The 22,174-nt window shown below is 56.3% G+C and overlaps 1 protein-coding gene across 1 annotated transcript; it reads left to right on the forward strand.

Moving 5' to 3' along the window:
• Nucleotides 1–2,939: 2,939 nt before the first annotated feature.
• LOC137309838 (myosin regulatory light chain 11-like) lies at nucleotides 2,940–17,758 on the forward strand (the record flags this gene model as incomplete). Its single annotated transcript, XM_067977854.1, has 4 exons — nucleotides 2,940–3,048; nucleotides 9,950–10,042; nucleotides 15,622–15,697; nucleotides 17,474–17,758. Coding segments are annotated over exons 1-4 (457 nt in total), but the record flags the coding sequence as incomplete, so codon positions are not given.
• Nucleotides 17,759–22,174: the final 4,416 nt, after the last annotated feature.

A 22,174-nucleotide genomic window follows, 5' to 3' on the forward strand; every position in this document is an offset into this window, starting at 1 on the left:
TGTAATCCCCTCTCTCTCTGTAATCCTCTCTCTCTCTGTAATCCCCTCTCTCTCTGTAATCCTCACTCTATCTCTGTAATACCCTCTCTCTCTGTAATCCTCTCTCTGTAATCCTCTCTCTCTGTAATCCTCTCTCTCTCTCTGTAATCCCCTCTCTCTCTGTAATCCCCTCTCTCTCTGTAATCCTCACTCTATCTGTGTAATCCCCGCTCTCTCTCTGTAATCCCCTCTCTCTCTGTAATACCCTCTCTCTCTCTGTAATTCTCTCTATTTCTCTGTAATCCCCTCTCTCTCTCTGTAATCCTCTCTCTCTCTCTCTGTAATCCCCCTCTCTCTCTGTAATCCCCCTCTCTCTCTGTAATCCCCTCTCTCTCTGTAATCCCCTCTCCATCTCTCTGTAATCCCCTCTCTCTCTGTAATCCCCTCTCTCTCTGTAATTCTCTCTATTTCTCTGTAATCCCCTCTCTCTCTCTGTAATCCTCTCTCTCTCTCTCTGTAATCCCCTCTCTCTCTGTAATCCCCTCTCTCTCTCTGTAATCCCTCTCTCTCTGTAATCCCCTCTCTCTCTGTAATCCCCTCTCTCTCTCTCTGTAATCCCCTCTCTCTCTCTGTAATCCCCTCTCTCTCTGTAATCCCCCTCTCTCTCTCTGTAATTCTCTCTATCTCTCTGTAATCCCCTCTCTCTCTCTGTAATCCTCTCTCTCTCTGTAATCCCCTCTCTCTCTGTAATCCCCTCTCTCTCTCTCTGTAATCCTCTCTCTCTCTCTGTAATCCCCTCTCTCTCTCTGTAATCACTCTCTCTCTCTGTAATCACATCTCTCTCTCTGTAATCCCTCTCTCTCTCTCTGTAATCCTCTCTCTCTCTCTGTAATCCACTCTCTCTCTCTGTAATCACATCTCTCTCTCTGTTATCCCCTCTCTCTCTCTGTAATCCCCTCTCTCTCTGTAATCCCCTCTCTCTCTCTGTAATCCCCTCTCTCTCTGTAATCCCCTCCTCTCTCTGTAATCCTCTCTCTCTCTGTAATCCCCCCTCTCTCTCTGTAATCCCCTCTCTCTGTAATCCCCTCTCTCTCTCTGTAATCCTCTCTCTCTCTCTGTAATCCACTCTCTCTCTCTGTAATCACATCTCTCTCTCTCTGTAATCCCCTCTCTCTCTCTGTAATCCTCTCTCTCTCTCCCTTAATCCTCTCTCTCTCTCTGTAATCCACTCTCTCTCTCTGTAATCACATCTCTCTCTCTGTTATCCCCTCTCTCTCTGTAATCCCCTCTCTCTCTCTGTAATCCTCTCTCTCTCTGTAATCCTCTCTCTCTCTCTGTAATCCTCTCTCTCTCTCTGTAATCCCCTCTCTCTCTCCGTAATCCCCTCTCTCTCTCTGTAATCCTCTCTCTCTCTGTAATCCTCTCTCTCTCTGTAATCCCCCCTCTCTCTCTGTAATCCCCTCTCTCTGTAATCCCCTCCCTCTTTCTCTCTGTAATCCCCTCTCTCTCTCTCTGTAATCCTCTCTCTCTCTCTGTAATCCCCTCTCTCTCTGTAATCCCCTCTCTCTCTCTGTAATCCTCTCTCTCTCTCTGTAATCGCTCTCTCTCTGTAATCCCCTCTCTCTCTGTAATCCCCTCTCTCTGTAATCCCCTCTTTCTCTGTAATCCCCTCTCTCTCTCTGTAATCCTCTCTCTCTCTGTAATCCTCTCTCTCTGTAATCCTCTCTCTCTCTCTGTAATCCTCTCTCTCTGTAATCCTCTCTCTCTCTGTAATCCCCTCTCTCTCTGTAATCCTCTCTCTCTCTGTAATCCTCTCTCTCTCTGTAATCCTCTCTCTCTGTAATCCCCTCTCTCTCTGTAACCCTCTCTCTCTCTCTGTAATCCCCTCTCTCTCTGTAATCCTCTCTCTCTCTCTGTAATCCCCTCTCTCTCTGTAATCCCCTCTCTCTCTGTAATCCCCTCTCTCTCTGTAATCCTCTCTCTCTCTGTAATCCCCTCTCTCTCTCTGTAATCCTCTCTCTCTGTAATCCCCTCTCTCTCTGTAATCCTCTCTCTCTCTGTAATCCTCTCTCTCTCTCTGTAATCCTCTCTCTCTGTAATCCGCCTCTCTCTCTCTGTAATCCTCTCTCTCTCTGTAATCCCCCCTCTCTCTCTGTAATCCTCTCTCTCTGTAATCCCCTCTCTCTCTGTAATCCTCTCTCTCTCTGTAATCCTCTCTCTCTCTCTGTAATCCTCTCTCTCTGTAATCCCCTCTCTCTCTCTGTAATCCTCTCTCTCTCTGTAATCCCCCCTCTCTCTCTGTAATCCTCTCTCTCTCTCTGTAATCCTCTCTCTCTGTAATCCCCTCTCTCTCTCTGTAATCCTCTCTCTCTCTGTAATCCCCCCTCTCTCTCTGTAATCCCCTCTCTCTCTCTGTAATCCCCTCTCTCTCTGTAATCCTCTCTCTCTCTCTCTGTAATCCTCTCTCTCTCTGTAATCCCCTCTCTCTGTAATCCTCTCTCTCTCTCTCTGTAATCCTCTCTCTCTCTCTCTGTAATCTCCCCCCATTCTCTCTAATCTCTCGCTCTCTCTTTCTGTATTTCCCTCCCTATCGATAATTTCCTCTCTCTCTCTAATCCTCTCTGTATATAATTCCCCTCTCTCTCTCTGCAATCTCTCTCTCTCTCTTTCTGTTTTTCCCTCCCTCTCTCTCTCTCTCTCTCTCCCTGTTTCTTCCTCTCTCTCTCCATCCGCCCCTCCTTCATTCTCTCCCTCATTCCCTCTGTCTTCACTTCGATGGGTGCTCACAGTGAAAGTGTCTGGAGGTCCCTTTTAGCAGCATTACTGCCTTCCCTCCAGCCTGTCCTTTTTTGTCCTAGTCAGGATGATGTTGCGTCTTGCTTGTAACCAAATCTCCCCACCCTCTCTCCTCCGCCCTCTCCTCCGGCCAAGTTTGTCGAAGTGTTCTAAACTTAGACCCCTTGCTCAAAATCAGCGTATCACATAAATAGCCGAGACTCAGCCTCCAGAGACTGCGATTCAGTCGGAGCCCTTGGGGAAAGCAGGAAGGCAAGCCGGGGATTAGACATGGTAAGTGTGGGAGACACCCAGGGGAGCTGCCACCTCGTCACCCCGGAGATCAGTGCCCACCCCCCAGGCCCGGGGGTCCGGGCGACCGGACGGGGAGCCGAGCGTCGGTGCGGAGGGACGAGGGGACGTAGGGGCTTGGAGGGGAGAGGACCCCGGGACGTGTCGCGAGGGAGCCTGCCGTTAGGAGGCAGGGAGAGGAGTTGGGAAGGAAAGAGAGAGACGTGTATTTCTATGGGAACTTTCACGGCCTCAGGACGTCCCGCAGGGAAGTGTCGACTCTGTTGTCATGTAGGGAAAGAGGGAGAGAGGGAGTGAGAGAGCGGGTATAGGGAGGGGGGATGAGATACGGAGAAGGTGGGACATAGGGAGAGGAGATAGGGAGAGGAGATAGGGAGAGGGTGTGAGATAGAGAGAGGGAGTGAAAGAGGGAGAGGAGATAGGGAGAGGGAGTGAGACAGGGAGAGGGTGTGAGATAGGGAGAGGAGATAGGGAGAGGGAGTGAGATAGGGAGAGGGAGAGGAGATAGGGAGAGGGGAGTGAGATAGGGAGAGGGAGAGGAGATAGCGAGAGGGAGTGAGAGAGGAGAGGGAGATAGGGAGAGGGAAGAGGAGTGAGAGGGAGAGGAGAGGAGATAGGGAGAGGGTGTGAGATAGAGAGAGGGAGTGAAAGAGGGAGAGGAGATAGGGACGAGGGAGTGAGAGAGGGAGAGGGTGTGAGATAGGGAGAGGGAGTGAGACAGGGAGAGGGAGTGAGACAGGGAGAGGGAGTGAGAGAGGGAGAGGGAGAGGAGATAGGGAGAGGGAGTGAGAGAGGGAGAGGGTGTGAGATAGGGAGAGGAGATAGGGAGAGGGAGTGAAAGAGGGAGAGGGAGTGAGATAGGGAGAGGGAGTGAGATAGGGAGAGGAGATAGGGAGAGGGTGTGAGATAGGGAGAGGGAGAGGAGATAGGGAGAGGGAGTGAGATAGGGAGAGGAGATAGGGAGAGGGAGTGAAAGAGGGAGAGGAAGAGGAGATAGGGAGAGGGAGTGAGATAGGGAGAGGGAGTGAGATAGGGAGAGGAGATAGGGAGAGGGAGTGAAATAGGGAGAGGAGATAGGGAGAGGGAGTGAGAGAGGGAGTGAGATAGGGAGAGGGAGTGAAAGAGGGAGAGGGAGAGGAGATAGGGAGAGGGAGTGAGATAGGGAGAGGAGATAGGGAGAGGGAGTGAAAGAGGGAGAGGGAGAGGAGATAGGGAGAGGGAGTGAGACAGGGAGAGGGTGTGAGATAGGGAGAGGGAGTGAGATAGGGAGAGGAGATAGGGAGAGGGAGTGAGATAGGGAGAGGAGATAGGGAGAGGGAGTGAGAGAGGGAGTGAGATAGGGAGAGGGTGTGAGATAGGGAGAGGAGATAGGGAGAGGGAGTGAGATAGGGAGAGGGAGAGGAGATAGGGAGAGGGAGTGAGACAGGGAGAGGGAGTGAGATAGGGAGAGGGAGTGAGATAGGGAGAGGAGATAGGGAGAGGGAGTGAGATAGGGAGAGGGAGAGGAGATAGGGAGAGGGAGTGAGACAGGGAGAGGGAGTGAGATAGGGAGAGGGAGTGAGATAGGGAGAGGAGATAGGGAGAGGGAGTGAAAGAGGGAGAGGGAGAGGAGATAGGGAGAGGGAGTGAGACAGGGAGAGGGTGTGAGATAGGGAGAGGAGATAGGGAGAGGGAGTGAGATAGGGAGAGGAGATAGGGAGAGGGAGTGAGATAGGGAGAGGAGATAGGGAGAGGGAGTGAGATAGGGAGAGGAGATAGGGAGAGGGAGTGAGAGAGGGAGTGAGATAGGGAGAGGGTGTGAGATAGGGAGAGGAGATAGGGAGAGGGAGTGAGACAGGGAGAGGAGATAGGGAGAGGGAGTGAGATAGGGAGAGGAGATAGGGAGAGGGTGTGAGACAGGGAGAGGAGATAGGGAGAGGGAGTGAGATAGGGAGAGGAGATAGGGAGAGGGAGAGGAGATAGGGAGAGGAGATAGGGAGAGGGAGTGAGACAGGGAGAGGAGATAGGGAGAGGGAGTGAGATAGGGAGAGGAGATAGGGAGAGGGAGTGAGACAGGGAGAGGAGATAGGGAGAGGGTGTGAGACAGGGAGAGGAGATAGGGAGAGGGAGTGAGATAGGGAGAGGAGATAGGGAGAGGAGGTGAGATAGGGAGAGGGAGTTAGATAGGGAGAGGAGATAGGGAGAGGGAGAGGAGATAGGGAGAGGGAGTGAGATAGGGAGAGGAGATAGGGAGAGGGAGAGGAGATAGGGAGAGGGAGTGAGATAGGGAGAGGAGATAGGGAGAGGGAGAGGAGATAGGGAGAGGGAGTGAGATAGGGAGAGGAGATAGGGAGAGGAGATAGGGAGAGGGAGTGAGATAGGGAGACGAGATAGGAAGAGGAGATAGGGAGAGGGAGTGAGATAGGGAGAGGAGATAGGGAGAGGGAGTGAGACAGGGAGAGGAGATAGGGAGAGGGAGTGAGATAGGGAGAGGAGATAGGGAGAGGGAGTGAGATAGGGAGAGGAGATAGGGAGAGGGAGAGGAGATAGGGAGAGGGTGTGGGATAGGGAGAGGAGATAGGGAGAGGGTGTGAGATAGGGAGAGGAGATAGGGAGAGGGAGAGGAGATAGGGAGAGGGAGAGGAGATAGGGAGAGGGAGTGAGATAGGGAGAGGAGATAGGGAGAGGGAGAGGAGATAGGGAGAGGGAGAGGAGATAGGGAGGTGGTGTGAGATAGGGAGAGGAGATAGGGAGAGGGTGTGAGATAGGGAGAGGGAGAGGAGATAGGGAGAGGGTGTGAGATAGGGAGAGGGAGTGAAAGAGGGAGAGGGAGTGAGATTGGGAGAGGGAGTGAGATAGGGAGAGGGAGTGAAAGAGGGAGAGGGAGTGAGATTGGGAGAGGGAGTGAGACAGGGAGAGGGAGTGAGATAGGGAGAGGGTGTGAGATAGGGAGAGGGAGAGGAGATAGGGAGAGGGTGTGAGAGAGGGAGAGGGAGTGAAAGAGGGAGAGGGAGAGGAGATAGGGAGAGGAGATAGGGAGAGGGTGTGAGAGAGGGAGAGGGAGAGGAGATAGGGAGAGGGTGTGAGAGAGGGAGAGGGAGTGAAAGAGGGAGAGGGAGAGGAGATAGGGAGAGGGAGAGGAGATAGGGAGAGGGGTGTGAGAGAGGGAGAGGGAGTGAAAGAGGGAGAGGGAGTGAAAGAGGGAGAGGGAGTGAGATTGGGAGAGGGGATAGGGAGAGGGAGTGAGACAGGGAGAGGGAGTGAGATAGGGAGAGGAGATAGGGAGAGGGAGAGGAGATAGGGAGAGGGAGAGGAGATAGGGAGAGGGAGTGAGATAGGGAGAGGAGATAGGGAGAGGGAGAGGAGATAGGGAGAGGGAGAGGAGATAGGGAGAGGGAGTGAGATAGGGAGAGGAGATAGGGAGAGGAGATAGGGAGAGGGAGTGAGATAGGGAGAGGAGATAGGAAGAGGAGATAGGGAGAGGGAGTGAGATAGGGAGAGGAGATAGGGAGAGGGAGTGAGACAGGGAGAGGAGATAGGGAGAGGGAGTGAGATAGGGAGAGGAGATAGGGAGAGGGAGTGAGATAGGGAGAGGAGATAGGGAGAGGGAGAGGAGATAGGGAGAGGGTGTGAGATAGGGAGAGGAGATAGGGAGAGGGAGAGGAGATAGGGAGAGGGAGAGGAGATAGGGAGAGGGTGTGAGATAGGGAGAGGAGATAGGGAGAGGGAGAGGAGATAGGGAGAGGGAGAGGAGATAGGGAGAGGGAGTGAGATAGGGAGAGGAGATAGGGAGAGGGAGAGGAGATAGGGAGAGGGAGAGGAGATAGGGAGGTGGTGTGAGATAGGGAGAGGAGATAGGGAGAGGGTGTGAGATAGGGAGAGGGAGAGGAGATAGGGAGAGGGTGTGAGATAGGGAGAGGGAGTGAAAGAGGGAGAGGGAGTGAGATTGGGAGAGGGAGTGAGAGATAGGGAGAGGGAGTGAAAGAGGGAGAGGGAGTGAGATTGGGAGAGGGAGTGAGACAGGGAGAGGGAGTGAGATAGGGAGAGGGTGTGAGATAGGGAGAGGGAGAGGAGATAGGGAGAGGGTGTGAGAGAGGGAGAGGGAGTGAAAGAGGGAGAGGGAGAGGAGATAGGGAGAGGAGATAGGGAGAGGGTGTGAGAGAGGGAGAGGGAGAGGAGATAGGGAGAGGGTGTGAGAGAGGGAGAGGGAGTGAAAGAGGGAGAGGGAGAGGAGATAGGGAGAGGGAGAGGAGATAGGGAGAGGGTGTGAGAGAGGGAGAGGGAGTGAAAGAGGGAGAGGGAGTGAAAGAGGGAGAGGGAGTGAGATTGGGAGAGGGGATAGGGAGAGGGAGTGAGACAGGGAGAGGGAGTGAGATAGGGAGAGGGTGTGAGATAGGGAGAGGGAGAGGAGATAGGGAGAGGAGATAGGGAGAGGGAGTGAGACAGGGAGAGGGAGTGAGATAGGGAGAGGGTGTGAGAGAGGGAGAGGGAGTGAAAGAGGGAGAGGGAGTGAAAGAGGGAGAGGGAGTGAGATTGGGAGAGGGGATAGGGAGAGGGAGTGAGATAGGGAGAGGAGATAGGGAGAGGGAGTGAGATAGGGAGAGGAGATAGGGAGAGGGTGTAAGATAGGGAGAGGGAGTGAGAGAGGGAGAGGAGATAGGGAGAGGGAGTGAGAGAGGGAGAGGAGATAGGGAGAGGGAGTGAGACAGGGAGAGGGAGTGAGATAGGGAGAGGGTGTGAGAGAGGGAGAGGGAGTGAAAGAGGGAGAGGGAGTGAGATTGGGAGAGGGAGTGAGATAGGGAGAGGGAGTGAGATTGGGAGAGGGAGTGAGATAGGGAGAGGGAGTGAAAGAGGGAGAGGGAGTGAGATTGGGAGAGGGAGTGAGACAGGGAGAGGGGAGTGAGATAGGGAGAGGGTGTGAGATAGGGAGAGGGAGAGGAGATAGGGAGAGGTGTGTGAGAGAGGGAGAGGGAGTGAAAGAGGGAGAGGGAGAGGAGATAGGGAGAGGAGATAGGGAGAGGGTGTGAGAGAGGGAGAGGGAGAGGAGATAGGGAGAGGGTGTGAGAGAGGGAGAGGGAGTGAAAGAGGGAGAGGGAGAGGAGATAGGGAGAGGGAGAGGAGATAGGGAGAGGGTGTGAGAGAGGGAGAGGGAGTGAAAGAGGGAGAGGGAGTGAAAGAGGGAGAGGGAGTGAGATTGGGAGAGGGGATAGGGAGAGGGAGTGAGACAGGGAGAGGGAGTGAGATAGGGAGAGGGTGTGAGATAGGGAGAGGGAGAGGAGATAGGGAGAGGAGATAGGGAGAGGGAGTGAGACAGGGAGAGGGAGTGAGATAGGGAGAGGGTGTGAGAGAGGGAGAGGGAGTGAAAGAGGGAGAGGGAGTGAAAGAGGGAGAGGGAGTGAGATTGGGAGAGGGGATAGGGAGAGGGAGTGAGATAGGGAGAGGAGATAGGGAGAGGGAGTGAGATAGGGAGAGGAGATAGGGAGAGGGTGTAAGATAGGGAGAGGGAGTGAGAGAGGGAGAGGAGATAGGGAGAGGGAGTGAGAGAGGGAGAGGAGATAGGGAGAGGGAGTGAGACAGGGAGAGGGAGTGAGATAGGGAGAGGGTGTGAGAGAGGGAGAGGGAGTGAAAGAGGGAGAGGGAGTGAGATTGGGAGAGGGAGTGAGATAGGGAGAGGGAGTGAGATAGGGAGAGGAGATAGGGAGAGGGAGTGAGATAGGGAGAGGAGATAGGGAGAGGGTGTGAGATAGGGAGAGGAGATAGGGAGAGGGTGTAAGATAGGGAGAGGGAAGTGAGAGAGGGAGAGGAGATAGGGAGAGGGAGTGAGAGAGGGAGAGGAGGTAGGGAGAGGGAGTGAGACAGGGAGAGGAGATAGGGAGAGGGAGTGAGATAGGGAGAGGAGATAGGGAGAGGGAGTGAGATAGGGAGAGGAGATAGGGAGCGGGTGTAAGATAGGGAGAGGGAGTGAGAGAGGGAGAGGAGATAGGGAGAGGGAGTGAGAGAGGGAGAGGAGATAGGGAGAGGGAGTGAGACAGGGAGAGGGTGTGAGATAGGGAGAGGGAGAGGAGATAGGGAGAGGGAGTGAGAGAGGGAGAGGAGATAGGGAGAGGGAGTGAGACAGGGAGAGGGTGTGAGATAGGGAGAGGGAGAGGAGATAGGGAGAGGGTGTGAGAGAGGGAGAGGGACTGAAAGAGGGAGAGGGAGTGAGATTGGGAGAGGGGATAGGGAGAGGGAGTGAGATAGGGAGAGGAGATAGGGAGAGGGAGTGAGATAGTAGAGGGAGTGAGAGAGGGAGAGGGAGTGAGATTGGGAGAGGGGATAGGGAGAGGGAGTGAGATAGGGAGAGGGAGTGAGATAGGGAGAGGGAGTGAGAGAGCGGAGTTAGGGAGTGTGATAGGGAGAGTGAATGAGATAGGGAGAAGGTGTGAGATAGGGAGAGGGAGTGAGAGAGGAGATAGAGGAGACAGGGAGAGGGAGTGAGAGAGGGAGAGGGAGTGAGAGAGGGAGAGGGAGTGAGAGAGGAGATAGAGGAGATAGGGAGAGGGAGTGAGAGAGGAGATAGGGAGAGGAGATAGGGAGAGGGAGAGGAGACAGGGAGAGGGAGTGAGAGAGGGAGAGGGAGTGAGATAGGGAGAGGGAGTGAGAGAGGAGATAGAGGACAGCCACAAATGGGGTCAGGCTGAGGGATGTCCTGATGAAAGAGGACTGATTCGATCGATCAGAGCCACTCATTCCCCAGTGGGTACCCGTATCATGAGGCCCCCTCGGTAGGGGGCAAACTATTGGCGTTACCTGTCCCATTGGCGTTGGGTTGGGGTTGAGGGTGTAATTGTAAAGCTGGTATTAATGTGAAGGCCGTGAACCCAGAGCTCTTCAATTTAATTCCTGGTCCTTTATCTGACCACAGGCACCAAAGAGGGCAAAGAAGAGGGCAGCGGCCGAGGGGTCTTCAAATGTCTTCTCCATGTTCGATCAAACCCAGATCCAGGAGTTCAAGGAGGTGAGTGACTGGGGACAAGAGAGGTCCAAATCACTGCCCATGTCCAGAGACTCTGACCCACTGCCCGTGTCCAGAGACCCCGACCCATTGACCGGGTCCAGAGACCCTGACCCATTGACCGGGTCCAGAGACCCCGACCCACTGCCCGGGTCCAGAGACCCCGACCCATTGACCGGGTCCAGAGACCCCGATCCATTGACCGGGTCCAGAGACCCCGACCAACTGCCCGTGTCCAGAGACCCCGACCCATTGACCGGGTCCAGAGACCCCCGACCCATTGACCGGGTCCAGAGACCCCGACCCATTGACCGGGTCCAGAGACCCTGACCCATTGACCGGGTCCAGAGACCCCGACCCACTGCCCGTGTCCAGAGACCCCGATCCATTGACCGGGTCCAGAGACCCCGACCCATTGACCGTGTCCAGAGACCCCGACCCATTGACCGGGTCCAGAGACCCTGACCCATTGACCGTGTCCAGAGACTCTGACCCATTGACCGTGTCCAGAGACTCTGACCCATTGACCGGGTCCAGAGACCCCGACCCATTGACCGGGTCCAGAGACCCTGACCCATTGACTGGGTCCAGAGACTCCGACCCATTGACCATGTCCAGAGACCCCGACCCATTGACCGGGTCCAGAGACTCTGACCCATTGACCGTGTCCAGAGACTCTGACCCATTGACCGTGTCCAGAGACTCTGACCCATTGACCGTGTCCAGAGACCCCGACCCATTGACCGTGTCCAGAGACCCCGACCCATTGACCGGGTCCAGAGACTCTGACCCATTGACCATGTCCAGAGACTCTGACCCATTGACCGTGTCCAGAGACTCTGACCCATTGACCGTGTCCAGAGACCCTGACCCATTGACTGGGTCCAGAGACCCTGACCCATTGACCGTGTCCAGAGACTCTGACCCATTGACCGTGTCCAGAGACCCCGACCCATTGACCGGGTCCAGAGACCCCGACCCATTGACCGGGTCCAGAGACTCCGACCCATTGACCGTGTCCAGAGACTCCGACCCATTGACCGGGTCCAGAGACCCCGACCCATTGACCGTGTCCAGAGACCCCGACCCATTGACCGGGTCCAGAGACTCTGACCCATTGACCGTGTCCAGAGACTCTGACCCATTGACCGTGTCCAGAGACTCTGACCCATTGACCGTGTCCAGAGACTCTGACCCATTGACCGGGTCCAGAGACCCCGACCCATTGACCGGGTCCAGAGACCCCGACCCATTGACCGGGTCCAGAGACCCCGACCCATTGACCGTGTCCAGAGACCCCGACCCATTGACCGTGTCCAGAGACTCTGACCCATTGACCGTGTCCAGAGACCCCGACCCATTGACCATGTCCAGAGATTCTGACCCATGTGTGAGTGACCAGGTCTGGGGGTCTGTGAGTGACCAGATCTGGGGGTCTGGGAGTGACCAGGTCTGGGGGTCTGTGAGTGACCATGTCTGGGGTTCTGGGAATGACAAGGTCTGGGGGTCTGGGAGTGACCAGATCTGGGGGTCTGGGAGTGACCAGGTCTGGGGGTCTGTGAGTGACCAGATCTGGGGGTCTGGGAGTGACCAGGTCTGGGGGTCTGTGAGTGACCATGTCTGGGGTTCTGGGAATGACAAGGTCTGGGGGTCTGGGAGTGACCAGATCTGGGGGTCTGGGAGTGACCAGGTCTGGGGGTCTGTGAGTGACCATGTCTGGGGTTCTGGGAATGACAAGGTCTGGGGGTCTGGGAGTGACCAGGTCTGGGGGTCTGGGAGTGACCAGGTCTGGGGGTCTGTGAGTGACCAGGTCTGGGGGTCTGTGAGTGACCAGGTCTGGGAGTGACCAGGTCTGGGGGTCTGGGAGTGGCCAGGTCTGGGTGGTCTGTGAGTGACCAGGTCTGGGGTTCTGGGAGTGACCAGGTCTGGGGGTCTGGGAGTGGCCAGGTCTGGGGGTCTGGGAGTGGCCAGGTCTAGGTCATCCAGGAGTGACCAGGTCTGGGAGTCTGGGAGTGGCCAGGTCTAGGTCATCCAGGAGTGACCAGGTCTGGGTGGTCTGGGAGTGACCAGGTCTGGGAGTCTGGGAGTGGCCAGGTCTAGGTCGTCCAGGAGTGACCAGGTCTGGGTGGTCTGGGAGTGACCAGGTCTAGGTCGTCCAGGAGTGACCAGGTCTGGGTCGTCTGGGAGTGACCAGGTCTGGGTGGTCTGGGAGTGGCCAGGTCTAGGTCGTCCAGGAGTGACCAGGTCTGGGTGGTCTGGGAGTGACCAGGTCTGGGTGGTCTGGGAGTGACCATGTCTGAGGTCCTGGGAGTGACCAGGGCTGGGGGTCTGGGAGTGGCCAGGTCTGGGAGTGGCCAGGTCTCGGTCATCCGGGAGTGACCGGGTCTGGGGATCTGGGAGTGACCAGACCCAACGTACACCCCCCAGTCCTGAGACCCAGCAGATGCCCCTCAGATGCCTGAGGACCCCTCGCTGGTACAGGTGCCCCTCTTGGAGCAGCTACTGACCCGCTCGGACACACCTGCACCATGTTCCTCTGGCCTACGACAGTTCCTGAACTCTGGGGCGGTGACGGGCTTAGAGGGAGGGGCAGGGGAGAGGGTGAGAGGTTATTTTTTCCCATGGGGATAGACATCAGACTGAGTAGAGACTGCCCAGTACAGCTGATTGGCCAAGCCAATGACACAAAGATTGGTGGCATTGTAAGCAGTGTAGATGAAAACATAAAATTACAAAGGGATATTGATAGATTAGGTGAATGGGGAAAACTGTGGCAAATGGAATTCAATGTAGACAAATGTGAGGGCATCCACTTTGGATCAAAAAAGGATAGAACAGGATACTTTCTAAATGGTAAAAAGTTAAAAACAGTGGATGTCCAAAGGGACTTAGGGGTTCAGGTCCATCGATCATTGAAGTGTCACGAACAGGTTCAGAAAATAATCAATAAGGCTAATGGAACGCTGGCCTTTCTATCTAGAGGACTAGAGTACAAGGGGGCAGAAGTTATCCTACAGCGATACAAAACCCTGGTTAGACCGCACCTGGAGGACTGTGAGCAGTTCTGGGCACCGCACCTTCGGAAGGACATATTGGCCTTGGAGGGAGTGCAGCGTAGGATTACCGGAACGATACCTGGACTCCAAGGGATAAATTCCGAGGCGAGATTACACACACTCGGGTTGTATTCCCTGGAATTTAGAAGATTAAGGGGTGGAGTTTCCAAGATATTAAGGGGAACTGATAGGGTAGAGAGAGAGAGAGAGAGAAACTATTTCCGCTGGTTGGGGAGTCCAGGACGAGGGGGATAGAGCCTGAAAATTAGAGGCAGGAGTGAATTTCGGAAAGACTGCTGCACGCAAAGGATGGGAGAAGTTGGGATCTCTCGTCTGCAAGTGGCAGTCGATGCGACCTCAATTGTTAACTGTAAATCTGAGATTGGTATTTGTTAACCAAATGGTATTAAGAGAAGTGGGGCTAAGGCGGGTACATGGGGTTAGGTCACAGCTCCACCATGATCTCCCCCAGAATGGCGCAACAGGCTCGAGGGGCAGAATGGCCTGCTCCTGTTCCTCGGCGTGCTTGTGTTGAGCTGGCATCTTCTGGGTTAATTCCCAGAGAGGGTGACCCTGCGTCCTCAAGGAGATTGCGAAGGAGCCTTGCAACCCGATCTCCTGCCCGGCCCGAGGAGACGTTTGGAATTCCGCTCCCTCAGCGGAAAGTGAGATTCCCAGGAGAGGGCGGAATGTGACAGCCCAGCAGAAGGACATGCCCAAAAATACCCAAGTGTCTCTCCCGGGAATAGCAACAGTCCTTTTAGAGGGCGTTTTGAGGCTGGGGCTGCGGTGCGTTCCAGCGCCACAATGGGAGAATGATCACCCACGCCTCGATATACAGGCTGGGCTCAACTGAGAGGCCCCCAGGGCTTTTGAAGGGCAGAGGTGGGCCCCCAGGGTGTGGGTGAAGTGGGGTGGGGGATAAACTCAGGTGGAGATGGAGTGAAATGGAGGGGCTTGGAGAGGCTTCTATACACACCCACATATACACAGATACACACTCACATGTACACGGACACACACCCACATATACACACCCATATACACAGACACACACCCACATATACACAGATACACACTCACATGTACACGGACACACACCCACATATACACGGACACACACCCACATATACACGGACACACACCCATATACACAGACACACACCCACATATACACAGATACACACTCACATGTACACGGACACACACCCACATATACACACCCATATACACAGACACGCACCCACATATACACAGACACGCACCCACATATACACAGATACACACTCACATGTACACAGACACACACCCACATATACACACCCATATACACGGACACACACCCATATATACACAGATACACACTCACATGTACACGGACACACACCCACATATACACACCCATATACACGGACACACACCCATATATACACAGACACGCACCCACATATACACGGACAAGCACCCAGATATACATGAACACACACCCACATATGCACGGACACACACCCACATATACACGGACACACACCCACACATACACGGACACACACACCCACATATACACGGACTCACACCCACATATACACAGACACATACCCATATACACACGGACAAACACCCACCCACATACACACAGACACGCACCCACATATACACAGACACACACCCACATATACACAGATACACACCCTCAAACACATGGACACACACCCACATATACATGGACACATACCCACATATACACGGACACACACCCACATATACACGGACGCACACGCACATGTACATAGACGCACACCTGCATATACACAAAAAACACACCCATATGGGAGAGAGAGTGAGAAAGACAGAGCGAGAAAGTGAAATAGGGAGCGAGAGATTGAGTGAGACAGAAAAGTGAGACTGCAAGAGAAAGAAAGGCAAGGAGAGAGAAACAGAGAGAGAGAAATGACAGAGAAAGAGAGCGAGACAGAGAGAGAGAGAGAGAGGGAGTGAGAGAGAGAGACACAGAGAGAGAGACAGAGAGAGAGAGAGAGAGAGAAATGACAGAGAAAGAGAGCGAGACAGAGAGAGAGGGAGTGAGAGAGAGAGACACAGAGAGAGAGACAGAGAGAGAGAGAGAGAGAGAGACAAAGAGACAGAGAGAGAGAAAGACGGAGAGAGAGAGAAAGACAGAGACAGAGAGAGAGAAAGTGGGTGATAGAGAGAGAAGGAGACAGAGAGAACGAGAAAGCGGGAGACGGAGAGAGAAACAGAGAGGGAGACAGAGAGAGGCAGAGCGAGTGAGAGAGAGGGAGAGCGAGTGAGAGACAGAGGGAGAGAGACAGAGAGAGAGAGAAAGTGGGAGAGAGAGAGAGAGAGAGACAGGGCACATTATTTACTGTGAGGGGGGTGGTGGTGGAAAGCAGTGACACTGGGGGAGGTGGGTGCCCCCTGCCCCCAAGCCCCTCTCCCTCTGAGACTCAGCGACAGTAACATCTCTGCCTTTCTTTCCCCACCCCGCCCGCTCCCCCTCTCCAAAAGGCTTTCACCGTCATCGACCAGAACAGAGATGGCATCATCAGTAAAGACGACCTGGCCGGCACTTTCGCTGTGATGGGTAAGTCTCAACTGGAATTCTCTCTCTCCCTGCCCCTCTCCTCCCCTCTGCTTGGACAATGTACCAATTAAGAGCAGGAGTGGGCCACTCGGCCCCTCGAGCCTGCTCTGCTGTTCGATAAGATCACAGCTGATCTGATTGTGACCTCAACCCTACTATCCCCGTCTACCGACTATAACCTTTGACTCCCTTGTTAATCAGGACTCGATCGAACTCAGCCTTAATAATATTCACTGACCCTGCCTCCCCCGCTCTCTGGGGAAGGGAGTTCCACACACTCACCACCCTCTGAGAGAAAACATTTCTCCTCATCTCCGTCTTAAATGGGAGACCCCTCATTTTTAAACTGTGTCCCCCTGGTTCTAGTCTCTCCCACAAGGGGAAACATCCTCTCAGCATCTCCCCCTTCGAGTCCCCTCAGGGTCTTCGATGTTTCAATCAGATCACCTCTCATTCTTCTAAACTCTGGGCGGCTTTTAAGGGGTCACCCATGGCTCAGAGGGTCTCAGCCTCCCTTCCCCTCGAGTCAGAAGGTCGAGGGTTCGAGCCCCGCACTCCAGAGACTCGAGACCCCCATAATCCAGGCCGACGCTCCCCGGTTGCCCCAGTACTGAGGGAGCGCCGCACTGTCGGAGGGTCAGTACTGAGGGAGCGCCGCACTGTCGGAGGGTCGGTACTGAGGGAGCGCCGCACTGTCGGAGGGTCAGTACTGAGGGAGCACCGCACTGTCGGAGGGTCAGTACTGAGGGAGTGCCGCACTGTCGGAGGGTCAGCACTGAGGGAGCGCTGCACTGTCGGAGGGTCAGTACTGAGGGAGCGCTGCACTGTTCAAGGGTCAGTACTGAGGGAGCGCTGCACTGTCGGAGGGTCAGTACTGAGGGAGTGCCGCACTGTCGGAGGGTCAGTACTGAGGGAGCGCCGCACTGTCGGAGGGTCGGTACTGAGGGAGCGCCGCACTGTCGGAGGGTCAGTCCTGAGGGAGCGCCGCACTGTCGGAGGGTCAGTCCTGAGGGAGCGCTGCACTGTCGGAGGGTCGGTACTGAGGGAGCGCCGCACTGTCGGAGGGTCGGTACTGAGGGAGCGCCGCACTGTCGGAGGGTCGGTACTGAGGGAGCGCCGCACTGTCGGAGGGTCAGTCCTGAGGGAGCGCCGCACTGTCGGAGGGTCGGTACTGAGGGAGCGCTGCACTGTCGGAGGGTCGGTACTGAGGGAGCGCCGCACTGTCGGAGGGTCAGTACTGAGGGAGCGCCGCACTGTCGGAGGGTCAGTACTGAGGGAGCGCCGCACTGTCGGAGGTGCCGTCTTTCGGATGAGACGTTAAACCGAGGGCCCCGTCTGCCCCTCTCAGGTGGGACGTAAAATCCCACGGCCACGACCGGAAGAAGAGCAGGGGGGAGTTCTCCCCGGTGTCCTGGGGCCGACATTAAACACTGAGAGAAAACAGATGATCTGGGTCACTCTCACGTCGCTGCGTGTGGGATCTTGCTGTGCGCAAATTGGCTGCCGCGCCTCCCACATTACAAGACAAGACCTCACCGGCTGAGAGGAGGTTTGGGGAGCGTCTCCGGAGACCGTGAAAGTCATCGTCAGACGAGTGGAGCTGGGACATCCGATCTTGGGTCTGGCCTCTGGCAATTTGGTCCCCTCACTTTCCCATTCGCCCTCTTCCCAATGCCCCCCCCAACTCCTCCCACCGCCCTTCGGCCCGTTCCCGAGACTGGCCCCTGACTAAACGCCCTCTGTTTCTGACCCCCTCCCCCCACCGACTCTGTCCAGGCCGCCTGAACGTGAAGAATGATGAGCTGGAGTCCATGATCAAGGAGGCGAGCGGCCCCATCAACTTTACCGTGTTTCTTACCATGTTTGGCGAGAAACTGAAAGGTCAGTCTGTGTCTGTCAATCGTTGTCTGGGTCCAAATCCCGTCTGTCAATCGTCGTCTGGGCCCAGCCCCCCCTCCTCCTCCGACTGTCTGTCAATCGTCGTCTGGGCCCAATCCCCTCCTCCTCCTCCGACTGTCTGTCAATCATCGTCTGGGCCCAACCCCCTCTCCTCCTCCGACTGTCTGTCAATCGTTGTCTGGGTCCAAATCCCGTCTGTCAATCGTCGTCTGGGCCCAGCCCCCCCTCCTCCTCCGACTGTCTGTCAATCGTCGTCTGGGCCCAATCCCCTCCTCCTCCTCCGACTGTCTGTCAATCGTCGTCTGGGTCCAAATCCCGTCTGTCAATCGTCGTCTGGGCCCAGCCCCCCCTCCTCCTCCGACTGTCTGTCAATCGTTGTCTGGGTCCAATCCCCTCCTCCTCCTCCGACTGTCTGTCAATCGTTGTCTGGGTCCAGACCCCCCCCCCTCCTCCTCCGACTGTCTGTCAATCGTCGTCTGGGCCCAACCCCCCCTCCTCCTCCTCCGACTGTCTGTCAATCGTCGTCTGGGTCCAACCCCCCCTCCTCCTCCGACTGTCTGTCAATCATTTAACCACCCTGACACCCTCACCCTCACTCTCACCCACCCTCACCCTCACTCTCACCCACCCTCACCCTCACTCTCACCCACCCTCACCCTCACTCTCACCCACCCTCACCCTCACTCTCACCCACCCTCACCCTCACTCTCACCCACCCTCACCCTCACCCACACTCACACTCACTCTCACCCACCCTCACCCTCACTCTCACCCACACTTACCCTCACTCTCACCCACACTCACCCTCACTCTCACCCACCCTCACCCTCACTCTCACCCACACTTACCCTCACTCTCACCCACACTCACCCTCACCCTCACTCTCAACCACCCTCACCCTCACTCTCACCCACACTTACCCTCACCTCACCCAACCACACTACCCTCACTCTCACCCACCCTCACCCTCACTCACCCACACTACCTCACCTCACCACACTTACCCTCACTCTCACCCACCCTCATCCCTCACTCTCACCCACACTTACCCTCACTCTCACCCACACTCACCCTCACCCTCACTCTCAACCACCCTCACCCTCACTCTCACCCACACTTACCCTCACTCTCAACCACACTTACCCTCACTCTCACCCACCCTCACCTCACTCTCACCCACACCTTACCCTCACTCTCAACCACACTCACCCTCACTCTCACCCACCCTCACCCTCACTCTCACCCACACTACCCTCACTCTCACCCACACTCACCCTCACCCTCACTCTCAACCACCCTCACCCTCACTCTCACCCACACTTACCCTCACTCTCAACCACACTTACCCTCACTCTCACCCACCCTCACCCTCACTCTCACCCACACTCACCCTCACTCTCAACCACACTTACCCTCACTCTCACCCACCCTCACCCTCACTCTCACCCACACTTACCCTCACTCTCAACCACACTTACCCTCACTCTCACCCACCCTCATCCTCACTCTCACCCACACTCACCCTCACTCTCACCCACCCTCACCCTCACTCTCACCCACCCTCACCCTCACTCTCACCCACACTTACCCTCACTCTCACCCACACTCACCCTCACCCTCACTCTCAACCACCCTCACCCTCACTCTCACCCACACTTACCCTCACTCTCAACCACACTTACCCTCACTCTCACCCACCCTCATCCTCACTCTCACCCACACTCACCCTCACCCTCACCCACCCTCACCCCACTCTCACCCACACTTACCCTCACTCTCACCCACCCTCACCCTCACTCTCACCCACCCTCACCCTCACTCTCACCCACCCTCACCCTCACTCTCACCCACACTCACCCTCACTCTCACCCCCCACCCTCACTCTCACCCACCCCTCACCACACTCTCACCCACACTCTCACCCACACTCACCCCACCCACCCACCCACCACACTCACCCACCCTCACCCTCACTCTCACCCACACTCACCCTCACTCTCACCCACCCTCACCCTCACTCTCACCCCACACTCACCCTCACCCACACTCACCCACTCACCCTCACCCCACACTCACCCTCACCCTCACTCTCACCCAGACTCACCCTCACTCTCACTCTCACTCACTCTCACCCTCACTCTCACCCACTCTCACCCTCACCCTCACTCTCACTCACTCTCACCCTCACTCTCACCCACACTCACCCTCACCCTCACCCTCACTCTCACCCACACTCACCTTCACTCTCACCCACACTCACTCTCACCCTCACCCTCACTCTCACCCACCCTCACCCTCACTCTCACCCACTCTCACCCTCACTCTCACCCACACTCACCCTCACCCTCACCCCACACTCACACTCACCCTCACCCACACTCACCCTCACTCTCATCCTCACCCTCACCCTCACCCACCCTCACCCTCACCCTCATTCTCACCCACACTCACCCTCACCCACACTCACCCTCACCCACACTCACCCTCACTCTCATCCTCACCCTCACCCACCCTCACCCTCACTCTCACCCACACTCACAATCACCCTCACTCTCACCCACACTCATCCTCACTCTCACCCACCCTCACCCTCACTCACACCCACCCTCACCCTCACCCTCACTCTCACCCACACTCTCACCCACACTCACCCTCACCCTCACCCACCCTCACTCTCACCCACCCTCACCCTCACCCTCACTCTCACCCACACTCAACCTCACCCTCACTCACACTCACCCTCACTCACCCCTCACTCTCACCCTCACCCTCACTCTCACCCAAACTCACCCTCACCCTCACTCTCACCCCACACTCACCCTCACCCTCACTCTCACCCACCATCACCCTCACTCTCACCCACCCTCACCCTCACTCTCACCCTCACCCTCACTCTCATCCACCCTCACCCTCACTCTCACCCACCCTCACCCTCACCCTCACTCTCACCCACACTCACCCTCACTCTCACCCACTCTCACCCACACTCACCCTCGCCCTCACTCTCACCCACACTCTCCCTCACTCTCACCCACCCTCACCCTCACTCTCACCCACCCTCACCCTCACTCTCACCCACCCTCACCCTCACTCTCACCCACCCTCACCCTCACACCTCACCCACCCTCACCCTCACCCACACTCACACTCACCCACCCTCACACTCACCCACACTCACCCTCATTCTCACCCACACTCACCCTCACCCACACTCACACTCACCCACCCTCACCCTCACTCTCACCCACACTCACCCTCACCCACACTCACCCTCACCCACACTCACCCTCACCCTCACTCTCCCTCACTCTCATCCTCACCCTCACCCACCCTCACCCTCACCCTCACTCTCACCCACACTCACCCTCACCCACACTCACACTCACCCACCCTCACACTCACCACCCCTCACCCTCACTCACCCTCACCCACACTCACACTCACCCACCCTCACCCTCACTCTCACCCACACTCACCCTCACCCACACTCACCCTCACCCACACTCACCCTCACTCTCACCCACACTCACTCTCACCCACACTCACTCTCACCCACACTCACCCTCACCCTCACTCTCACCCACCCTCACCCTCACTCTCACCCACCCTCACCCTCACTCTCACCCACCCTCACCCTCACTCTCACCCTCACCCTCACTCTCACCCACCCTCACCCTCACCCACACTCACCCTCACCCTCACTCTCACCCAAACTCACCCTCACCCTCACTCTCACCCACACTCACCCTCACCCTCACTCTCACCCACCCTCACCCTCACTCTCACCCACACTCACCCTCACCCTCACCCACTCTCACCCTCACTCTCCCTCACTCTCCCTCACTCTCCCTCACTCTCAGCCACACTCACCCTCACCCTCACCCACACTCACCCTCACTCTCACCCACCCTCACCCTCACCCTCACCCTCACTCTCACCCACACTCACCCTCACCCTCACTCTCACCCACCCTCACCCTCACCCTCACCCTCACTCTCACCCTCACTCTCACCCACTCTCACCCACACTCACCCTCACCCTCACTCTCACCCACACTCTCACCCACACTCTCCCTCACTCTCAGCCACACTCACCCTCACCCTCACCCACACTCACCCTCACCCTCACTCTCACCCACCCTCACCCTCACTCTCACCCACACTCTCCCTCACTCTCAGCCACACTCACCCTCACCCACACTCACCCTAACCCTCACTCTCACCCACCCTCACCCTCACCCTCACTCTCACCCACACTCACCCTCACTCTCACCCACACCCACCCTCACCCTCACTCTCAACCACCCTCAGCCTCACCCTCACTCTCACCCACACTCACCCTCACCCACACTCACACTCACCCACCCTCACCCTCACCCACACTCACCCTCACCCTCATCCTCACTCTCACCCACCCTCACCCTCACCCTCACTCTCACCCACACTCACCCTCACCCTCACTCTCACCCACCCTCACCCTCACCCTCACTCTCACCCACACTCTCCTTCTCTCTCAGCCACACTCACCCTCACCCACACTCACCCTCACCCTCACTCTCACCCACCCTCACCCTCACTA

The sequence above is a fragment of the Heptranchias perlo genome, unplaced genomic scaffold (genome assembly GCF_035084215.1).
Source record: "Heptranchias perlo isolate sHepPer1 unplaced genomic scaffold, sHepPer1.hap1 HAP1_SCAFFOLD_1822, whole genome shotgun sequence".
Classification (NCBI taxonomy): domain Eukaryota; kingdom Metazoa; phylum Chordata; class Chondrichthyes; order Hexanchiformes; family Hexanchidae; genus Heptranchias; species Heptranchias perlo.